Source organism: Salvia hispanica, chromosome 2 (assembly GCF_029641045.1).
Source record: "Salvia hispanica isolate PSC_SH4W2 chromosome 2, Shi_PSC_v1, whole genome shotgun sequence".
NCBI classification, from domain to species: Eukaryota; Viridiplantae; Streptophyta; class Magnoliopsida; order Lamiales; family Lamiaceae; genus Salvia; species Salvia hispanica.
Window position 1 is genome coordinate 21,474,369 of NC_142693.1, and position 22,510 is coordinate 21,496,878.

Genomic DNA, 22,510 nt, shown 5'->3' on the forward strand with positions numbered 1-22,510 from the left:
AAATCTATATGAATTATTATCTTTTCTATTCCTCAATTTTGTATCTAACATATGGTCTATTTTAACTATTTCAATAAAATCTATCTTTTATTTATGAACCCTAACAAATATTTATCGATCGCAACAAACTTGGAGCTTAAACATTACTAGTACTATAAAATAATCAATCCTGGTGATAATTGTTTTTAAATATTTCACGTTATATTTCGACAAATGCAGATTAAATTAATTATCATGAAATTGAACTAACACACTAAATTGTGCAGTTGAATATTTATATTACATTTTGTTAAAAAAAATTATCGTAAAACAGGACGGGGACACAATATGATACAACATGGCCGACCGTCCAATACTAACAAAAATTATTAACATACCTATCGTAATGTTCTAAGTTGACTCTCTACCAACCTATATAGCCTAAATAAAATTACTATTTTAATCAAAATAAATATTCCACTAAATATTTGTTCCTTTTCGTATCCGAATCAGAAGGAAAGAAATTCTCAAGAAGTGAAAAAATTATTGATTGTCTTGGAATCATGAAAATTTAAATGCACAAAAAATTTGGTATTGGATGGTTTTGTTGTGCTCTAAACATAATACGGTGTTTGAAAAATAAGAAAATAAAATATGTAGGTCGACTTTTGGCATTATTATGTCGTGAGCAAATGAATTGATCATAAATTGAATTTAAGTGTTTGATTATTTTTTGTTTAAAAATGATAAGAATTCTAGAATTAATGGAAGTAGTGCATTCTTTTAGAATTACCACCATTCTATATTTCCCCCTACTTTTATTTTTTTCAATTTTAGAATTCTTATTTATTTACATATTCAATATATTTTTTTTAAAGGCAACCTATAATAATTAGAACAATAATAATAATTAATATTTTATGAAGTAAATTTTAATGTATTTTTATTATTATAGACCATATTTTGTTGTAGCTTATTATTATTATTATTATTATTATTATTATTATTATTATTATTATTATTATTATTATTATTGTACTTTTATGGAGTACAATCTTGTACTTATATTCCAAAAAAATGTTTGGACATGTTAATGAAATCTCATAGCACATATGTTTAACAATACCAAGTAAATCTGATTGAGCAATTGGGCTGAGCTATGATACTTATGAAATAGGCGCTATTTGGGCCTTTTTCAAAACACCTAGTCCCAATACAACCTATCCCTCTTGAGCCCACCTCAAAACGAGTTAATAATATTTCTACTCACATATTTTATGTTCTGTAATAAAAACATAGTACTATAATTTGTGAACTTAATAAAGAACCCCCAATGATATACATTATGAAATATGAATTGCATTGACATGTGTTAGCCTATGTATAGAAAGCAATCATGCTATCCACTTAGTGCAAGCTCAACTTCTCAGATCAAGATGCGATGCATGAGAACGTTATCACCACAGCTATAATAAAAGCTATAATAAAAGATCTGTCACGTCATAATACTAGTTGGAAGGAAGTTCTCATTGGCAATGGGCGTGCTCAACACGCACACAAAGCGTGATATAATTACAACAACATTCACTAGAGGAGTTTTATGTGTGGCATCATTTCTAGATCCTTCTCTTGTTAGCTACATATATATCAGATTAAGCATGATATAATTATCGAAAAACAAATCATGAACAACATAGTACACTCTCTCTAATGCTTTACAATATTGCTTTGCAAACTTTCCTATTATGGCTTTTGTTGTATTTCCTTTAAAATGTGTACCGTTATTCAACTGTTTTACATGATAAGTACTCCCTTCGTCCCAAAATAAGCGAGTCATATTCACTTTTCGGATGTTCCCTCTATAAGTGAGTTATTTCTCTATTTAGCAAAAAATCTTATCTCTTACTCCCTTAGTCCGGCATTAGGAGTACTTTTTTTCTCCACCTACTTTATTCTCTATTTACTTCTCTACTTTTATCTCTCTCATACTTTACTTTTTCTACTTTAACTCTTTAAATATTAATTTCTTAAATCTCGTGCCCAAAAGAAGTGCTTCACTTATCCTGGGACGGAGGGAGTAACAAACACCATTGCATTAGAAGAGGATTGGAAACACATTTTTTCTAAAACCAATACGATTTACAAAACCATTATGTTGTTGAGACGTATTTTTCATACTGATCTTGTTCTGATTTACAAAATTATTAAACCACTTTCCTATTCAATTTTAGAATTTAATTATGTTTTGTTCGAGTTAGTCATTAGTATTCTCTCCGTTCTTGTCAGGGCTGTCAAATCGTGCGGGTTGAGTCGTTATCGTGTCAATCCATTGTCGACCCAACCCAATCGTGTCCCAACTCAACCTAACCCAAAATCATCGGGTTCTTATCGTGTCTCAACCCAACGGGTTCGTGCGTGTTATTGTGTACCTAAAAAAAGTTTAACTCTCTGTTAATGATAGTAAGTTAGCTTCACATGATGTTATTATATGATTTAAACATGATATTACACGATAAAATAAATAAATACCAAATTAAAATAATTATTTTCTTAATCAAAATAATAAAATTAAAGTATTGTAATATTAAATCTATATAATAAAATTAAATAATTAAAAAAAATAATTTTAAATAAAATCTAAGCATAATATTTTCTTGATAATCATAAAAAATTAATTAATATTTCTTAATTAATAAAATTAAAGTATAATATTTTTAATCAACAAAAATAACTAAAAATTAAAGTTTAATAATTTTTTAATTAATAAAAAATAATTATTTTTTTCTTCACGTGTAACCCAAACACGATCAGACCCAACCCGTTATCTTCGTGTTCTTATTGGGTCGACCCAATAATGACCCAAATCTTGAACGTGCGTGTTCGTGTCGTGTTAATTTCGTGGGGGTCCGTATCATGTTATTATGTTGTATCAAAAATTGTCCGTCCTAGTTCCAGTTAATATGACCTGTTTCATTTTTTGCACGTATTTAGGAAATCATAATGAATGTTATTGTCGAGTCAAAATATGTCGATTATTTATGCATAAAATAACGTCGCTTTAGTTAAAAATTACTACCAATTTTTCAAATATTTTTTAAATTTGTGATATAAACCAGATGTTTAATTTTTTCCAAAGACAATTGATTGGGTTTTCACTGAAACTAAATCATTAGCCCAGAAACAAGCCCAGAATATTTAAAGCCTAAAAGAAAAATTAAATAAAATTATAAAATCTTGACCTAAAATTCTTCTTCACCTCCCCCATCTCCAAGCTTCTGCTTCCGGCTAGGAACCGCACCGCCGCTTTTTATCTTCTTCTTGAGATTAATCGCTTATTCTTCTACTTAATTAAGGTATTTCTGTCCCCTTCTATGTTTATCTAAGCAACATTTTCAAAAATTAGAAAGGTGTATGTGTTTGAAACAGTAGTATTGCAACTATTCGATTCTAATGTTGGATTGATCTTGCAGTGCAATTTGAGTAGTTAATTTAATTTCTATATAGCGGCGATTGTACAATCCTAGCTGGAATTTAGTAGTATTTGGGATTTAGGGTTTTAGGGTTTTAGGTTTAGTGTCTCTCATAGTTGTATTCAGCTTTAAGTTGCGGTTTATTTTGTAGTGGAGATTTTTATTCGGTTTTTATCTATTGTTTGATGTGCAGATTTGAACGTTTGTTGTTCATCGTCCAGCTCCTTATCCTTTACTATGGCAACAAGTGAGTATTTTTGGTTGGTTAAACACGAGTATTAGAGAATAGAGTCATTGTTAATTTTGTTTGGATTCACAGGATTGCAATACGAGAATAACTGTGAGATTGGGGTTTTCTCCAAGCTTACCAATGCCTACTGTCTGGTTGCGATTGGGGGTTCGGAGAACTTCTACAGGTATCATACGAGTAACGGCTTTTGGCAGTGGTTATGTATTTATTTCGTTAGTGTAATACTTGGTGTTTGGTGGCAGCACATTTGAGGCTGAGTTGGCTGATGTGATTCCTGTGGTGAAAGCCTCGGTTGCGGGTACCAGAATTATTGGACGTCTATGTGCAGGTCGGCGTTTGGTTGTGTTTTGTTTATTGACTCCTTGAATTAGTCACACTACTTATTGACTTACACGAATAAATTTACTATGTGTGCAGGAAATAAGAATGGTTTGCTTTTGCCTCACAATACTACTGATCAAGGTGATCCCAAAACTTAATAGTAGTAATAATTTAGAGTTATAGCTGTATTAGGATTGTGAAAGGATTGTTTTGGATGCTGCAACTGCTGGAAGCCCTAGTTGTGCAGCTCACATTAAGCGTTTTTATTCATATATTGTTGTGTCATTGTGTTGCAAAATTCTGATTATTTCTCTATGATGTGGTCTTCTTTTGCGAATAAGAATATTACTTGATTATCTGATTTTCGTAGACCTGATGTTGTTACTGTGTTGTGCTTATAATAGAGCTTCAGCACTTAAGGAACAGTCTCCCTGATTCCGTTGTTGTTCAGCGAATTGAGGAGAGATTATCTGCCCTAGGTAACTGCATTTCCTGCAATGATCACGTTGCTCTTTCGCATCCTGACCTCGACAAGGTAAACATTCTAAGGAACTGCAAAGTTTTTAGCTCCTGCTTAGTATTGAATACGGTGCCAATCATTAGTCTTGATGCAATTCAAGAAAGTTACTGATGTTCAATAATATCTGTTAGGAAACTGAGGAATTGATCGCAGATGTGCTTGGTGTGGAGGTTTTCCGTCAGACTGTAGCCGGCAATATTCTTGTCGGGAGTTATTGTACCTTTTCCAACAGAGGTGGCCTGGTAAGACTTCAATTCTTTTTTGAAGAGGATCTGGATCATTTTTCTTTGTTACAAATTTGTTCGTTTTGACAGGTCCATCCTCATACATCCATTGAAGATCTAGATGAGCTCTCGACACTCCTCCAAGTTCCTTTGGTCGCTGGGACTGTGAACCGTGGTAGCGACGTGATAGCTGCTGGCCTGACAGTGAATGACTGGACGGCTTTCTGTGGGTCAGACACCACAGCGACCGAGTTGTCTGTTATCGAGAGTGTGTTTAAGCTGAGGGACTCTAAACCTAGTGCGCTGGTCGATGAAATGAGGAAATCTTTGATCGATACCTATGTGTGAAACACATAATTTGCTTTTGTACCAAGCGGTATGACCAGATTTTGTTAGTGTTTGAATTTGACAAACTTCTTTTCTTTGTTGTGATACGATATTATCCATCAATATATATCAGTTGTTTTTTGTCCCATGTCAGTTTACAAAGTTGTGGCGTTTTGAGTAGGCAATGAATCCCTATTTATTGATTGCAAGAAAATGTTTTATCTATTGATTTGGTAAAAAATTGAAAGTATATAAAATAATTTGAAGAGTCTGTGTCATATTTCCAACTAGTATATGTCATGGATTTTAATTATATGGAGTAGATAAGATGGTATTATGTGTAAATAATGAAAATGATAATATGTTTTAAATTGTATGGAATAAAAATCAAATAAAATGTATAAAAATATACTAATTGAAATAAGAAATTTGTAGAAAAACATGTGCACAGTCCAAATAGAACGTCAAAATCAGACAGAATAAAGGACATAATGCTAAAATAACTATCATCACATATGGTGATTAAATAAATCTCACAATTTTAGAAATGATAGTAGATTATAGTTTTACGTTGAAATATGAAAATGCTAAATGTTTTAAATTTTATGAAAAAATGGAGCAGTTGAATTTCACGGAATAACAAAAACATGTAAACTGAAGAAAGAACAGTGAAGATCACTGATTCACTTCGAAGATTGAAGATTTCACCAGCGCGCCTCGATTGATATAATCGAGCAAGGTAATCGCAATTTCAGCTTCACTGGAAAAAATGGGGGATAAAGATAAAGAATGGGAATCTCATCTCCGATCCCTCTCTTCCGCCGCCAGAGATTCCGCCGACCCCGCCGCCGATCCTTCCCTTCTTAATTCGGTTGAATTTCGTATCACAATTTCTACATTTTTGCTGTGCCTATGCAATTTTGGTGATCTTCTTCCTGATTTGCTGATCTCCTATGTGGATTGTATAGGTCAAGAGTCTCTATGAGCTCTGCAAAGGCGAGAAATCGGACGAGCTGGTAGCTAGGGTTTATCCACTGCTCAATAAGATATTTCATCGCTGTGTTGCTTCAATTTCGCAGACTCAAGCCTCCAGCGGCCTCCTTTTGCTGGTACATGTCCTTTTTTGTGTTATCGCCGCTGTTTCTCAAGATGTATAATCATATTCCTAACTGTTTGTTACCGATAAAGCCATGTCAATAGTTCGTCCTCAAATTCTTTAGTTATTTGAATTTTTTATGGTCGGGTCAATCTCATAATTTGGATGAGGTATTTGGAGGATATTGATGTTATCCTTGTCACGATGTTGCTAGAAGAGACTCCTGACTAAACAATTTGTTGTAACTTTAGGCTTATCGCTCTGGAATTTCCTATACTTTTTCATCTAAATACATATTGTATGTTTGTATAGAATTTCATAGACATTTCAAGTTTTCAACTTTAGATAAGGTGTTTCTAATATCAGCATGCCAGTACTCATAGTGTTCAGGTCCTTTTTGGTTTATACATGCCTGCTGTAGTGGTTTTCTCATTGTTTGGTTACTCTTTTGTCATCAGGCAATTCTACAATTTTTTCTTGATTTTGGAGATATAGTTTTACTCGATGCTGAACCTAGTCTGAGGACATTTTTCCGCTCGTGTTTGAGCCGGTAAGCAAATTAATTTCTCTCCTATAAGGTTAAGATAGAGTTGGGAGAGTGGCAGCATATGCATTGACCAATTTATTTTGTCGAGTTGTATGCTTTGGTAATTAAAAGTCCAGTCTCAAATAAATACAAAAGATTAATAATGCCAATTGCAAGTATGAACAGTGCAGTAAGTTACTTATGGTTTCACTTAGGATCATTGTTGTTTGTGAACTTTGATTAATCAATAAACATGATTACTTACAGTAGGTTTTTTTTAATCCTCACATTGAGGGATTGAGCAAATTTCAGTTTATCTCAAGCAACTAACAATCAAATGAGTCCTATGGGTCTCATTAATGAAAAAAAGGTGAACCCATCCTTATGGGAGCTAATCGTTCAGCACTATGCTGGTCTCTTTGACTGGGAAGGGATTCAAGTGGTATGAAACAGGGTTAAGCTTTAAGTTTCTTAGTGGGTGTCAAATCATAACAAGCTTAAAAAGCCTACACCATATCAGATTTAACTATGACTGGATTTGTATTGCTTGGATTAAGGAGTATCTATATTTTAGGCTTGACTAGTAGTATCTTCTTTAGCAATAAAATTTGTTTGTTTCTTATAAACAAATAAAATAAAAAAGTGAAATGAGGGCGCTTCAAAGTTTTGTTTTTTTGGCTAAGTTTTGCAATTGCTTTTGTGGCTAAGTTGAAGCTAAAAGAAAGTAAGTTATCTTTCCTCTATCAATTTTCTAAGCTTATGTATTCTCACAGTCATTATCTTATGCCCTCACATAGATCTCAAATCATTAATTTGATTTTCATTATACTCCTATCCATTTTAATTTTTGGTGCAGTGAGTTTGCAGACCCTGTTGTTGCAGAAGCATCACTTGCATTTCTGAGCTCAAACAAAACAAAACTTCTGAAGGCTTTCCCTACATTATTTCCGCAGGTATAATTTGGATAATTCTTATAACTGGAACTATCGCAACTCGTACGATAAATTTGACATCAATGCTCAGTCCCATCACCCATGATAAGTGCAAAAAAAATAAAAAAATAATTAAAGGTACCAGCAGCTGAGGATTCGTCCAATCCAATGATTTTTCTCTTCTTAGACACTTATTGATTGGATTTATAAAACCTTTACACTGGGGAACTGAAAAACTCCCGGAATAGATTTTTGAAGAACATTTCTGATTAACTCTATAAGACTTATGCCCAAAAAGCTCTGTTCGTATTTATGAATGGGCAACCATTTGGTGGCATGGAACGTCAATTATTTTTTAGAGTGGTATTGTACAACTGAGTTTCTGAAAAATGTCAATTAGTTATTATATTGATGTACATTATGGGCATTGTAACTCATGTCAGCTCTTATGCTATACTTTGTTGTTAGAAGTTCAGTGGCATAGAGATTCAACACATTGTTTTGGTTTCTGTGTGAACAGCCAGAAATTGAGATTTATCTCCTATATATGTATTATACTGTTAAGCACATAATAGTCTAAAATATAAACATTGGCTTATGAATTGAACTCTTTCACATTCTTTTCTCCCCCCTTAAAGTTTGTCTCAATTGCTTATGTATGTCAATTATATTGAAAATTGCAGTTCTTCCCTTTAATGCTGAAACTGATTGCATGGAATGGAGAGAAGTAAGTCTCATACTGTGTTATTGTCTTCTGAATATTGAATTTTGATTGTTATTTTCTGGTTAGCCCATTTATATTGCACCTTTGTCACGCAGATTAAAAAACTTATTCCTGAGTATTTTCTCTGGATTTATCTCTCCTGGGTCGTTCATTCCCCTGTTTCCGGCCCTTGTAGACTTACCTAGTAAGTACATTTATCTTGACTTTATGCTTTCTTTTCTGATGCTTTCCAGTTCCCTTGTACTTTGAAACTTAGAGGGCTTACTTTAGCATCTTACAATATATGTGTGTGTGTATTAGTGTACATATATTGTTTAAGAATGATAACAAGTTTCAAACCATATATTTAATGTTTATATTGCTTTACAATGAAACATATCCCTCTGTTTCCTGTTAAAGTCACCAATACTAAATGGGTTGGCATAGTAAGGATGCCTGTAATGATTCTCATGCAAAAAAATGTAGTAGCTGACAAGAAGAAGGGGAAATCTTTGACAACTTGTTTTATTGTTACATTCTTTTTAATGTACTGACATTGGTTGATACTGAATCATGTGTGGATTCATATAAGTGAATAAGTGACTGAGACCTATATTATTGCTCTCACGTCACTACTATTTTCAATAATTTGCTTTTTATGTTTCTAGACCGTGACACCTTTTCTCTATGTTTTAACTAGTATTGGTTGTGGCATTGGAAAAGGTGGAAAGAAGTTCAGGGTCACTTGTGGGAAGCAGCATAGCTTCAATTCAGAAAAGTGCTGCACCTGAGGTGTGTAAGAATTAATGACAGTGAACATTTATGTTTTATTTTGTAACTGATAGTTATTCCCATATGAAACAGATGCTGCTTGCTCTCATGGATGAGGCATATACTGGCTCAATGATAGGAGATGGAGGTGCAGATTCTGAATCTGAAGATAGTGCTCCTATGGCTGCAGCTGACCCTATCTTTCTTGATCTCCTCAAGGATGAGAATGAGGGCCTTGCTGTATGGTACTTTCTGTAATGGGTAGAATTAATATTGCATTTCTTCCCCCCCTTTCTTCATCGAACTCGGCATCCTTTTTTTTAACTCCTTCCTCTACTTCATTTTATCCCCATCCACCATTTTAGATGAAATTGGCAATTGAGGAAGAAATAAAATCCAGTATTAGGGAATATGCTTACTGTCAGGCATACTAAAAGAAATCTACCTTGTTCTCTCTCTGATGTTTCAGGAACGTCATTGGACCTCTCCCGCTATGGCATCAGCTTTGCAGGCAGTAATAAGTACCCCTTTGTCCAATAGACTGAAAGAAGCACTGAAAATAGCTCCACAGCTTCTAGATTCCTATTTCAAACTAGCAGTTTACGATGCTAACGATTGTACGTATATAGATTGCTTTTTCTTTATTATATCTTTATCAAAATATGATTTATTGAATTAAGCTCGTAAGTACATCTGGGCAGAGTGGTTTTCTTGGACTCTGATGTTGGTTTCTAACTAATCTGTATGCCAGCGTTAATATGTGCTCTGATTCCTTTGATTATGGCGAGATATTCAACCTTATTTCCAGACAAAATGTTTTGCTATGAGGTAATTTTTTTTCTTTTTTCTTCACCATATTGGCATCCTTATCGCATCAATCTGTATGAAGTAAAATTATATTTTCTCTCAATTTTATATTCCATGTAATACTACCATGTTATATAAACAATAATAGCATTTTATCAGCCTCACTTATGATGTTTCCCTCTTTTCGTTTACCCCTTTTTTTGGCCTCGTCCCCTACATCCATTGTGGCACCACCTCCCCAATACATGTTTATGAACATAATACAGATTTTAAACATAATACAGATTTTAATGAATACTCCAGTGATGAAAGTGTTATTTAATGAATGGTATGACTTGTCTTATGTACAATGCAGGTACAGAAGAGGCTCTTAGAATTTATGCTTTCTGCCTTTCATCGATCTCCTCATTTCATTGCACTTCTTAAGGTAATTTCTTACATTATCTATTTTGAAAATTAGACCATATAAAATCAAGCAATAAGTTCAAGTTCAAGTTCATTTATAAGAAAGTAGATAAGTTGGATGCTGCTTATTAAATTTTGATATCGCTACTTTTTATTGATTGATGGCACCACATTAAGTCACTTCCTATTCACCACCTACTTCCACAAATAGTGCTTAATCCTGTAACTTTTCCCCCCAAAGTATGATTAGAATTAGCTTTATTTGGACACTAAACATTCTTAAACCACTAGTGGAAAATGCTTCTTTTTCAATTTGAAAGAGAAGCCAGCATATTTCATAGCAGACTATTCCTAAAAGAAATCAATGCTTGCACTAACATGGTAAATGTCAAGAAGTTTGGGTAATTTCGTTTCTTATTAAAATTGTGCATCAAATTGTTTTTGACTCGTGTGAGACGTTAATTTGTAAAAAATGCAGAAGCCTATCGTGGACAGGCTTGGGGAAGCTTTTGACAATCCTGGAAAGGTCTGAAGAGCATGCTCATTTCTCTTACGAACGTACAAATATTCTCACTTTTCTGTTTCATCAAACTCCCCTCTTATTCTTGTACAGACTGAGTTAGGATTACAGCTCTGTTGGGCCATTGGGGAGTATGGAGGCGGTGGTGAATCTCACAAAGATGCAGCTCGTGAACTATTTGAGAGTTTGGAATTACTTTTATATGAAAATCTATCAGCAAGGTATGTATCATATTCATAGATAATCGCATGATATGGATGGTCTCACATTTATCCCGATAGGCTGATACTCATATTGTCCTCGATTTTGGGAAGTCGCCTGGGGTTAGGTGAAGCAGCGCATGGTTCAGGGAGCTCTAGTTTCAGAAAATCTTCCCAGTCAAGGCTTCTATGTTTTGTCGTGACTGCCATAGCAAAACTTGCCACTTATCACCGAGAATTACTTCCAAGGGCCCGTGTATCTTTAGCAAAGGTCAAAACCGTGAACGCTGGTCATTTTATTTCGTTGCCACACTTGTTTATGTTTGCCTCTTAAATAAACCTGATTTGTTAGTGATTTGGCACATATCTGCAGGTTGCACGCTCTCGACTTTCAGATGCGAGGGTGTGGAAGCGCGCCCAGGATTATTTGGGTTTAATGAACGAGCCTGCAATATGTTTATCGGTCTTGGGCCCTTCTACGTCGGGCAAATTAACACAACACCCAGGCACCATAAACTGGAATGAAGGCCATAAGAAAATGATAGCTCATATTCCATTCTACATCCTAGGTGGTCAAGAAGGTAAGCATTCATATTCAAAATGACTACTTAAGTAACTATCACAGTTGCTCCCTTTCATATTCTAATGCAAAATTGGTAAAATAGGAAGATAGATGGATAGAAGAAGTGGCTGAAGTAGTGAAAATAAAACTCACTTTCTAAGTTGCTAAAAATAGAAGATGAACGACCAAAAATGGAAAAAACGTGACTATTGGTTGTGGACGTGAATATTATCAAACTTATATTATGACTAAACGTCTATTAATATCCTTTACAACATAGTTTTGCATTTCCATGCATATCGTGTTAACTGACGAATGTACTAATTTCTTGTGGCAGGTCCCCCTCCCCACGACTTCTCGATTCTGGACGTTCTTCCGACAGAATAGCCTTCGTTCCCGTTCCAGTACCACCTCCATGTTCTGAATTAGTAGAGATCACAATACAGATGCAAACAATGATGGAGCCAGCGTAGGCCAAGCCGCCGCCCCATCTGGTGCCGGAGTGAGGTCGGGCGGAGAAGTGATGTAGCTAAAATAGAGGTTTTGGGAGTTTCGGCCATTTTTGGATCGATGGAGAAAGAAAAAAGAGAATTAATACTAATTCTTTATCTTTTACAGTATTAGAGCAGCATATATACATGTGAATGACTTCTGCTATTATATTATTGTTCATAATTAATAATTATGAGTACAAATATTTTATTCAAATATGTATTGATAAATTTATGGATTATCATTCAAAAACAATTTTTTCTTGATTACTAGTTAATTTCATAGTGAATTTTTTAATACAATATTAAATCATAATCTTTTATTTTTTCTCAATTGATGATGATCAAAATTAAAATTAATATGATATGACAATAAAATGATATTGTTATATTTTGAGTTTTAATTAAAATATTTCAGCATATTCAAAATGATGTAGTTTGGAAAGATTGAAGAAACTTGTGATTTTATATTATAGTTTCAAAAGTTGAGAGTTTGAGATTATGAAAAGTTATGATTTGAATGATATTATGCTAGGTTAATCACTAATTAGTTATTATAATCAATAAAATAATTACTCTAACACCCGATAACATTATTTGGCGTTATTAATTTTATAAAATTACTGAAAAATTAAAAAATCTAATTATTTATTTTCTTTATAATTTGAATAAATTACTTAAATATCAAATCTAATTTCCGTAATTTATAAAATTAAAAAAATATTAAAATTATACTGCACACTATCGTGAAAACAAAAAATTTCTCCAGCTGAAAACTCCTTTTGCTCCTCTGCCCCCTTGTTGACGAAAGCTAATGCCTTTGCTTTCGGTTCAATCACATTAACTTCTTTCCACAGATCTGAGCAGTTTCCATTAGCTTCCCTTTTTCATCCATCCGAAAAATCGAAATCATGTTCTCAACCAGTAAAATCAAATCCGTCGATTTTTACAGGTGATTCTCCCTTTTCTGTTTTAGTCTCCGCATTTCGCTGCAATTCATGTCTTTTTTCTTGTTTCTAACTTCTGTTATGCACTTGTGAGTTGATTTGGATCATTTTCTGATGCTCAGCTAACTGAATTCTAGCATTTGAGTTTAGATACTCTTTCTCTTCCCGCATCTGAGCTAGTGTTTTACGTTGTTTTTTTCAAGTGATAAAGTCTGTGCAAGTGATACTAGATTTTGTATTTTCACATTTAAGCTTGTAATTGGACATCTTATTTACTATATGGATTTTCTTTGCTATGGTTTGGCGGAGGTGGTTTGTGAAGAAGCAATTTGAAGCAGGGAATGGTTGTAGTAGATAGAAATAGTTAATGTTAATGCAGTTTCTTAGATATGTTGTTTACCATAAGTGATTCGCATATATGATATGGTTAGATGTATGCATACTGCCTTAATCGAAGACAGTGTACACGTATTGAGTATGAATCTCTACTATTACTGAGTCTAGTGTAACTCTCAAGTAGTCTGCTGCTGGTTTTGATAGTATTATAAGATATGATGCTTTGGAATAGTATGTCCTGAATGTTCATTGATACTGGTGTAAATGCTCCTTTTACTTAAATTTCCATTTCCTTTTCTCTCATATTTGCAGAAAAATTCCAAGAGACTTGACTGAAGCATCATTATCAGGTGCTGGATTGTCAATTCTAGCAGCCTTTTCCATGATCTTTCTATTTGGAATGGTAGGAAACTAATCTTTATTGGATACTGATTGATGGATTCATGGCGTATCATACATTCATACTAAGAAAAGAGATTCAATCTTTAGTCAGAATAACTCCCGTTTTATTTATTTTTATCATGCTGCTGTATGAATGTTTTTTTTTTTTGTTTTTTTATGCACCACATCTCATACCACGTGGCGCAAAAAAATGCCTGTCCTTTTTATGATTGTGCTGTCATATGTAGGAATTGAATGATTATATGAGAGTGAGCACCTCAACATCAATTGTTGTTGACAAGAGTTCTGATGCGGACTTTCTAAAAATTAGTTTCAATATGAGGTAATTTATTTTATTAATGTCAAATTATTTGATATTGTCTATGACTTCTTTCCTTTAATCTTTGTTCTTTCCTTCTTCGCCATTTATCTTATGGTGATATCTTCTTAAATATTATTGTAGCTTTCCGGCATTGTCTTGTGAATTTGCTTCGGTTGATGTCAGTGACGTCCTGGGAACAGTATGTCTATTTCATTGACTCCAAATACACTATCTTTATGAATTCTTTAAAGCATTCTTTCCAATTCTTTTAAGTATTCTTTTGAATTATTAGGAGTAAAGAGATTTCCTATAGTTTCATGCTCTAGTATACGTTTCCTTGTAATGAAATCAGATTGTACTTTTATTTGACTTTCTCCACTTTTTGTTTTTCTCAGAATAGGTTGAACATAACTAAGACTATACGAAAGTATTCAATAGATTCCAGATTAAACCCTACTGGTCTTGAGTTTCACTCAGGACCAGTTACTAAAGCTGTTAAGCATGACGAAGAAACTGATGAAGAACATGGAGAAGGTTCTGTTTTACTCAATGGACTCAATTTTGATAGAATTTCACACAAGTGAGTAATGAGTATGCATATACTTTTAATTTAAAAATCAGATTGTTATTTTTTACTACACGTGCACCTCTGATATTCCTGATTCATGCGACAGTCATGCTGTTTTGGTAGTGAACTTCTATGCCCCTTGGTGCGCTTGGAGCAATCGCCTGGTATCAGCACCTCACTAGTCTTTGTCTTTCTGCAAAGTTATTTCTTAATCCAATAATTTCTTATCTTTCCCTTGGGAAATCAATGAAATAACGGATGGATGGTTGTAAATAGTGTAACACATCTGCCTCCTTTCTTTCATTTCAGAAACCTTCATGGGAGAAAGCAGCCAAAATTATAAGAGAAAGGTGTCGTCTCTCATATTACTTTTGTACTTGGTCAAAGAAAGTTACCTATAACTACTGCACTATATGCTTGATAGAGTGACTAGCATCTTTATCAAATAACACATGTAGAAGCTCATCATCTGTTTTCTTTTAGATATGATCCAGAAATTGATGGACGTATACTTATGGGCAAGGTTGATTGCACAGAAGAAGCTGATCTCTGTAAGAGGTACTTTCGAGATAATATTTTGTTACTTAGTCCAATTACTTTTCGTCTTCATCATTCTTTTCTTTTATTATTATTGTTAGTATAGTTTAATTTTTTTTGGGTGGGGGGTGTGGGGGAGAGGAATTTGCATATTCTTTTTATTATTGTACTAACACGATTAACAAGTATATGCACACCTACTAGCTTGTCTATTTGTTTCACATTATAGGTTTCGTGTTTCACCTTGTATCAATTTCTGCACTTCCATGATCCTAAGTTATATATTTAAATTTCTTATGTTTCTCTTCTTTTGTCCTTTTTCTGTTTTGGGTATTAAGTCTATTATATACAAAATTTGCAGGAATCACATTCAAGGATATCCATCAATTCGGATCTTCCGTAAAAGAACTGATGTAAGGTCAGCTATCATCTCTTCGGGGAGTGTTATATTGCTAACTCATAACTTAATTGCTAACTGCAACTAAATAATAGCCATTAGATATTCAAATTAAGGGTTTAGATCATTAATCCCTAAATGTCAATACGATCAACGGAAAACATCAATAAGGCCATAGGATTAATTCCAAAAAATATCAATAGGGGTATTAATGTCAATTAACTACATGTTTAGTTATAACTAACTTTTAATAGAAATCCCAAAACTTTAAATTCATATAATATATATCAAATTAAAGATAATTTCATAAGGATTCCAACGATATCCTACATGCATATGTTCCGACGTCAAAATTTGAAAAAAAATTCGAAAATTTTTAATTTTTTCGTACAAGCAGAAATGTCAACATACTATATAAAATATGTCAATATAATACATGTAGAATGTCAATATAAGCAATGGGTTAACATTCTTAAAGCATTGTGTTGACATTCTCAAAGCATTGAGTTGATATTTTCGGAACACTATATTGACATTTTCATCCAAAACCCTAATTTGGAGTTTTTTTTTTATCTTTTTCGATTTAATTAATAAAAATGAAAATTACATGTGGCAAATTGTAGACCACACGTTTTCTAAAATCCTATGGCCTTAAATTAGTTGTAGTTAGCAATTAAATGATGAGTTAGCAATTGATCACTCCCCCATTTCTTCAGGTTTATACCTTTGAGTTCCTGATTTCTTTCTGCTTATTTACTTGACCGAAAGAGTTTCAATAATTTGTTAATCTGTTACTTGACCACTTTTAAAATCTGTTTCCCTATGCAGGGAGGATCATGGCCACCATGAGCATGAGTCATATTATGGCGACCGAGATACCGATAGTCTAGTGAAGGTAAGAATGCTTGGACTCTGTATGGAAAAGTATGTTTGGATGGAGAGGTTACAGAATGAGAAATTATAATGCACTGATCTCAATCTAGACCCACAATTTTCCTTGCTAAATCATGAGAGTGGGATTTTTAAGACAAATTTGGTGATCTCAACCCAATAACTTCTTCCTATGAGGAATTCAGTTATATTTTGTCATTGCAGATGGTAGAGGATATAGTAGCACCAATTTCGTTGCAGTCACAAGGTGCTTCCAATAATATTGCCACGGAGATAAAAGATGATGCGAAAAGGCCTGCACCTTCAGCAGGAGGCTGTAGAATCGAGGGTTTTGTACGTGTGAAGAAGGTAGGAACACATTATTCGATGTGTTTATGTGGCAGAACTGCATACGTTAACATTACTTGAGATAGCTCAAAGCTAGAAGCCTAGAATCATACCTACTTGCATGTATAAACTATACAAGTGCATTATTTATTTATTTTTAATATCAGATCTCCTCTTCTCTCTCTATTGGGCAGGTTCCGGGGAATCTTATCATATCTGCTCATTCTGTTTCCCATTCTTTTGAAGCTTCTCAAATGAATATGTCACATGTTATTTCCCATTTTTCTTTTGGTAAAAAGATCACTCCACGGGTAATGAGTGATTTGAAGCGGCTGCTGCCACATTTGGGTGGAAGTCATGACCGCTTGAATGGGTTGTCGTACATCACTAATCCAAGCGATTCCAATGCAAATGTAACTGTAAGTTTTTATCTCGTTGTTTTCATCCTTCCATATCTCTTATATTGTTTATTCCTGCTGTTTCAGTGTATCTAGCAATTGCTATCCCAATGTCTTTGCGCTCTATGTGTAACTATAAAACTAAGACCAGATGCGTCCATTTAAAGAAAGATAATCGACATTAGTCACAGACTCACAATAGTGTTGCATAAGGAAACTTCTCGGTGATTGCTTAGGAGACACTATCTTTTGTTTGATTTGATTAATGGATATCTTTGTTGATTACTGGCAAAACGAGATTGCACGCTTATCCTTTCATGGATAATGTTCAACTGTTAAACCTATCATGGATGATCCACCAGTAAATTCATTAACTTCTTCTACATTTGCAGATTGAGCATTATCTTCAACTTGTAAAAATTGAGGTGATGACAAAATCTTATAGACTAGTTGAGGAATACGAGTACACTGCCCATAGCAGCTTGATTCACAGTCCTCAAGTCCCCGTTGCCAAATTTCATTTCGAGCCATCACCAATGCAGGTATTAATTAAGCTGCTCTAGCAATCCTTCTTCTAAATTGTGTCTATTCTTCAACTCCCGTTTTCTTTACCCTCTTCCCCCTATCAGGTTTTAATAACCGAGAACACCACTAAGTCCTTTTCGCACTTCATCACAAACGTCTGTGCCATTATCGGAGGTGTTTTCACGGTTCGTGCTCAACGTTTCCTTATCCACTCCCTGACATCCATTGGATTCTTCTCCTTTAAGATTACCGAAGTCGAAATTCGTTTGATTTTTTGCAGGTTGCTGGTATCTTGGACTCTGTTCTACACAACACGATTCGGATGGTGAAAAAAATCGAACTGGGGAAGAACTTCTGATCTAAAGTAGAAATCAGCAAACATGTAACGGAGGAAACCAATTTCTGTATACAACATTGGCTATATATACTTAGATATAAGTTAAAATCGAGTAGATTGAGAATCATTTTGTTAAAATTTTGATGAAATTTAAGGTTTATCATATAACTGCCCATTTCATTTATCTGATGTGTGTTTGGTTTCTAATGTGATAATGAAATTCGGAATAATTTATATATTTCCAAGCAAATAATAAACTTATTTTTATTACAACAAGAGATAAATTTTCAAATTTAAATGACTAAAACAAGTGAAAAGCCAAGAAGAGTTGCAAATGCGCCGGCCGTTGCAAAGGCAGCTCTGTTAGAAGGGGTTTCCTCTTCGGGAGGAGGCGGCGACGATGCTGTGTCATCCGGCTTATGGCTGCTGCTTCTATCCGCCATAACCACCACCACCAACTTCTCGTTTTTCCGGCAATTCTCAGCCACTCCACTTATGAAGTAATAAGGGCCTGAACGGTCCAAACGGAACGAGCTCCGGCCATCGCTCAGCTTGTGGAGGGGTGATGCTGTGTTGCAGTTGTTGTAGTCGTCTTCGGTGACATGCAACACTGAGTCTCGGCTACTGTCGTACACGAACACTGCACCAACGATGTATGTAACAGTAATTTAAAATATGAAAATATTTTGACCGTGCAATCGTTTGAATTATTTATATGTATGATGTAATTTTTTTATTAGGAGTGATCATTCGTGTTTCAAGTCAAGAATTTTCTTAATCCAAATCTATCCGAAAGTAAATTTTGAGAGAGTATAAATCGAAACCTGTATGATACAACAAAAAACCCATCGGAAACCCAAAAGTTCTAAACTACGATTTGAACCAAATTATCCAAAAAATTCTTAATGCATAGAGAGTTTTATATAAATTAGAAATAAAATTAACATAATTCTATTTTAAATAAAATTAATATCTAATCCGAATAACATTTACGTTTGGTCGAATTCGATTATTTGAATTAAAATATTTTGCTCACCCCTATTTTGTGTGTGTATTATTAGTAGCAAATTAAGCAACTATATATGCATAATTGAAAGAAAGGGAAATGAGAGAAGAAAGTTACGCAATGAATCTCCTATTTGGAAGCGAGTTTTCTCCGCCCAATGGTTGTAGATTGCAACACTAGGATCGCTAGGAACTGTCCAACTACTAGTTGGCCCTCCGACCTTGAACTCGAACCCGTTGCTCGTCTCGACTAGCAACAACAAACATACCAGGCTGAGAATCTGATATGATTTTCGAGCCATTTCTTCCTCAAAATTGAAGTTGTTGATGGTGAAGATTATGAATGATTATTGAGGGTTGAACTTCAATATATATAAGCTCGTGATTTCTTAGCTTCGAGTGCAAAGTATATATAAAGGTACACTTTTTGTTATGTGTTGCACAATTATACTTTACTTGCATGGATAGTTATTGAGGAATATATGTCTTGTTACTACAATGATATATGCGCTTCATATAATTAAAAATTTGGCTACGACCGACTCGGGTGCAGTTAGATGGTTCGAACCATGGAGCAGTGCGGGATGAACACGGGTCCAATGTTGTGTGGCGCTCGATTGGACGCTTGACACGCTTACCCCCTATAAATATGAAACGTTAAGTTATGCTAGGATCATACATGTATGATTGATATCGTCATATTAGCTTAGTCGTAGGACCAACTAGGGTTGGGTCGATACGATATATCGTATCGAAAACGTTGTATCGTGTTTCGTATCGAAAATATCGATATATCGTATCGAAAGTTTCGATATACCGACTTTCGATATATTGAACTTTCGATATGGATAATATCAATATCGTTATCGTATCAATATTTCGATATATCGTAAGATCGATACGATATATCGAAATATCGTTATCGTATCGAATACCTATATATCGAAAAATATAATTTCAAAACTGAAAAATAACACAAAAATTAATAAAACTTCAACACAATAAAATAAATAGTGTTCTTATTAGGGTTTCATATATATATTTTCTAAATATATGAATGAATTAAATGGATTTATAAATATTTATAATTTTAAACTTCAATGTGTATTGAATTTCAATATGTTTCGATATATTCGATATAAAACGATATATCGCGATATAAGGAAATTCATATCGTTATCGTATCGGAAACTTACGATACGATACCGTATCGTATCGAAAATTACGATATACCAAAAATTCGATAATTTTTCGATATTTTTCAATAAGATACGAGCGATATATCATTTTTTCGGTATTTTTCCCCAGCCCTAGGACCAACTACACAGTCTTAGTTATCCAGCAATTCCACGAAATGTCAACTCATACTATGCAATCCCTTGAGTACAAGCAATGAATCCGTTATATCACAGAGATGGATTGTAGTTTGTGAACTAAGGTGGCGTTCGGTTCATTAGATTAAATAATACTGAGATACAATATGGGATAAGTGGAGATGGGCTTTATCCAAGACTATAATAGTATAGGATGTTATGTGGTTGTTTGGTTGTCAAGATAATTTTAGTACAATACTCCTATTTGTTAATAAGATTAATATTAAAAAAAATATTCACTATAAATAAATATTAAATCAAATTATTTAAATGATTAACTAATAAATTAATTAAATAAAAATAATTATTATTTTATTTGATTATTGTGAAGCAATTTAATTAGGAGCAATAATACCAGTTCATCATCAAAGACCTACTTTCCAATAGCAGCTTTACAATTTTTGTTCCCCTATTTAATAAAAAATTGTCATAACTCATAATATGTAATTACAATATCCAAATTCCAATGTAACTCAATAGTCAATATTCAATTCCCACCTCAATATTTACGTACAGATGCAAATATGATAAGTATGCACATATAGAGAGAGAATGTAGAACAAAATGAAGCGCAGAGACGGTGAGATTAAATAATCGGAGGGGTCAGCCCCAGATGGGTAGTCGCGAGATAAGATCCAAAAATCTATTGGGGAGACGGGTCTAGATGCGGGCCGCGGTTGAGAGACGGGCCTAGAAAAAGAACAATCTCACCAACCGAACGTGAGATTAAAGAAGAAGAAGGGATGCAGTCAGGGACTGTCAGCTCAACCGAACAGAGCCTAAGTATATCAATGTTATATCCCCTTAATATTCGGCTCCTTCTACTCCTATTTAATTTCTCTATTTTTTATTTTTTTTCATTACATTTTTATTATAGTTGTTTTTCGTTACTGTTGAAAGACTTGATTTTATTCATTCAACAACTTAATTTACAATGACCAATGGAGGCAGACTAAATAAACGATGCCAATCTCTATACATGGTTAAGATTTGCCCTAGTATCAATTAAAAGTAAATACCGTCTTCCCTAATTTATGGGACCAAATTAATATTTGATTCCCAATTTATTTCTTTCCAACAGTTACATTTTTATTATAGTTGCAGCACTTAGGGAAAAAAATAAAGACTGATCATTGGTGCATAGACACATGCAATTAGTCGCTCCTATTTTTTAAATGAGAAAGGACATGAATTAATCGAAATACCCAATAAAAATAGTAAGCTACATGTTCAAATTTAACATGATACATTTTCTATATTACAAAAATCCTAAAAATTATGTGTCTTGGGACAAATAATAATAAACATTATTATAAATTTATAATGATAGGGGAGTGTTAGGGTGTGTCACCACCTCTTAAAATAATATCATACCACAATTCGTAGCCAATTATTTGTACACGTGGACGAATAATAAGTTGCTATGTGGCAAAAAAAAAGGGTAAAAAACACGGCTAGCAATATGCAACACTGTATACAACAATTTTTCTCGGCCAACAATATCCAACACGCTATACAGCAATCTATAGATTGCTATGTAGCGTTTATAATATTGCTGTATATGTGGTGTCACGGTATCACTTTAAGAGGTGTTATCATTTTAACAAAAACCTATAATTATAATCCCAAATTGCATCTAGAATTACCTTATAATAATAAATACTCCATTATTATAATATATAGATCATCCAAGGCAAAATTTTAATTCTTTCTATCTAACATAGGAACATCCAATGATGGCATGTTGTGAAGCTCCACGTTCTATGTTGACCCAATCATGAAGAACAATTCAACCTGCTTTAAGTAAATACTAAAGCTTTTTCTAGAAAAAACAAACCAAAATAAATACTTTACTATAAAAAAAGGCATACCAAATTAAGTCGACCACTTCAACTTTTCCAATTACTTCATATTATTTCATTACTTAATATCACATTAATAACGTAATAATTTGAAACCTCCAATTTATTGAACAACTAAACTATAATTCATTTTTTAACAAAAAGGCTTCTTTTTATTCAACAATCTAATCAAATTAATTAATAATTAAATAAGAATTAAG

At 33.6% G+C, this 22,510-nt stretch overlaps 4 protein-coding genes across 6 annotated transcripts; 3 read left to right on the top strand and 1 right to left on the bottom strand.

Moving 5' to 3' along the window:
* Positions 1-3,190: 3,190 nt before the first annotated feature.
* On the top strand, positions 3,191-5,239 carry LOC125210001 (eukaryotic translation initiation factor 6-2-like). The gene is made up of 8 exons (XM_048109581.2): positions 3,191-3,332; positions 3,643-3,696; positions 3,769-3,865; positions 3,942-4,027; positions 4,117-4,161; positions 4,425-4,555; positions 4,672-4,782; positions 4,855-5,239. Exons 2-8 carry the CDS (start codon positions 3,687-3,689, stop codon positions 5,110-5,112), a joined length of 738 nt encoding a protein of 245 aa, XP_047965538.1. The 5' UTR covers positions 3,191-3,332; positions 3,643-3,686; the 3' UTR covers positions 5,113-5,239.
* A 415-nt stretch (positions 5,240-5,654) lies between these two features.
* LOC125218740 (AP-5 complex subunit zeta-1) lies at positions 5,655-12,374 on the top strand. Of its 3 annotated transcripts, none has more exons than XM_048120518.2 (16): positions 5,659-5,962; positions 6,060-6,200; positions 6,646-6,737; positions 7,570-7,666; positions 8,329-8,372; positions 8,465-8,553; positions 9,049-9,140; positions 9,213-9,359; positions 9,589-9,736; positions 9,871-9,947; positions 10,282-10,353; positions 10,810-10,857; positions 10,945-11,072; positions 11,133-11,322; positions 11,425-11,632; positions 11,951-12,374. In XM_048120518.2, the coding sequence occupies exons 1-16, from the start codon at positions 5,861-5,863 to the stop codon at positions 11,998-12,000; spliced, it is 1,725 nt and encodes a 574-aa protein (XP_047976475.1). In that variant the 5' UTR covers positions 5,659-5,860; the 3' UTR covers positions 12,001-12,374. The 3 variants fall into 3 exon arrangements, with proteins under 3 accessions (XP_047976625.1, XP_047976475.1, XP_047976553.1); XM_048120596.2 differs by having other exon boundaries at positions 5,661-5,962; positions 11,166-11,322; XM_048120668.2 differs by lacking the exon at positions 11,951-12,374 and having other exon boundaries at positions 5,655-5,962; positions 11,404-11,542.
* A 473-nt stretch (positions 12,375-12,847) lies between these two features.
* Positions 12,848-18,254, top strand: LOC125201860 (protein disulfide isomerase-like 5-4). Its single transcript, XM_048100142.2, has 15 exons — positions 12,848-13,056; positions 13,700-13,790; positions 14,017-14,111; positions 14,232-14,289; positions 14,486-14,670; positions 14,765-14,822; positions 14,968-15,008; positions 15,142-15,216; positions 15,557-15,613; positions 16,421-16,487; positions 16,688-16,831; positions 17,005-17,229; positions 17,601-17,750; positions 17,838-17,918; positions 18,014-18,254. Exons 1-15 carry the CDS (start codon positions 13,016-13,018, stop codon positions 18,089-18,091), a joined length of 1,446 nt encoding a protein of 481 aa, XP_047956099.1. The 5' UTR covers positions 12,848-13,015; the 3' UTR covers positions 18,092-18,254.
* A 28-nt stretch (positions 18,255-18,282) lies between these two features.
* On the bottom strand, positions 18,283-19,421 carry LOC125201861 (early nodulin-like protein 9). Its single transcript, XM_048100143.2, has 2 exons — positions 19,194-19,421; positions 18,283-18,710 (listed from the first exon to the last, which is right to left on the bottom strand). The coding sequence occupies exons 1-2, from the start codon at positions 19,375-19,377 to the stop codon at positions 18,364-18,366; spliced, it is 531 nt and encodes a 176-aa protein (XP_047956100.1). The 5' UTR covers positions 19,378-19,421; the 3' UTR covers positions 18,283-18,363.
* Positions 19,422-22,510: the final 3,089 nt, after the last annotated feature.

What these genes read in the sequence shown, in the direction of transcription:
- LOC125201861 (XM_048100143.2), bottom strand. Translation starts at nt 19,377, where the DNA reads ATGGCTCGAAAATCATATCAGATTCTCAGCCTGGTATGTTTGTTGTTG. An exon ending in CCAAATAGGAGATTCATTGC is followed by an intron (nt 18,711 to 19,193) that starts GTAACTTTCTTC and finishes TCGTTGGTGCAG; the next exon opens with TGTTCGTGTACGACAGTAGC.
- LOC125201860 (XM_048100142.2), top strand. Translation starts at nt 13,016, where the DNA reads ATGTTCTCAACCAGTAAAATCAAATCCGTCGATTTTTACAG. An exon ending in GCGCTTGGAGCAATCGCCTG is followed by an intron (nt 14,823 to 14,967) that starts GTATCAGCACCT and finishes CTTTCATTTCAG; the next exon opens with AAACCTTCATGGGAGAAAGC. An exon ending in TTATCGGAGGTGTTTTCACG is followed by an intron (nt 17,919 to 18,013) that starts GTTCGTGCTCAA and finishes GATTTTTTGCAG; the next exon opens with GTTGCTGGTATCTTGGACTC.
- LOC125210001 (XM_048109581.2), top strand. An exon ending in TCACAATACTACTGATCAAG is followed by an intron (nt 4,162 to 4,424) that starts GTGATCCCAAAA and finishes TGCTTATAATAG; the next exon opens with AGCTTCAGCACTTAAGGAAC. An exon ending in TTTCCAACAGAGGTGGCCTG is followed by an intron (nt 4,783 to 4,854) that starts GTAAGACTTCAA and finishes TCGTTTTGACAG; the next exon opens with GTCCATCCTCATACATCCAT.
- LOC125218740 (XM_048120518.2), top strand. Translation starts at nt 5,861, where the DNA reads ATGGGGGATAAAGATAAAGAATGGGAATCTCATCTCCGATCCCTCTCT. An exon ending in GGCCCTTGTAGACTTACCTA is followed by an intron (nt 8,554 to 9,048) that starts GTAAGTACATTT and finishes TGTTTTAACTAG; the next exon opens with TATTGGTTGTGGCATTGGAA. An exon ending in TATGAAAATCTATCAGCAAG is followed by an intron (nt 11,073 to 11,132) that starts GTATGTATCATA and finishes TTATCCCGATAG; the next exon opens with GCTGATACTCATATTGTCCT.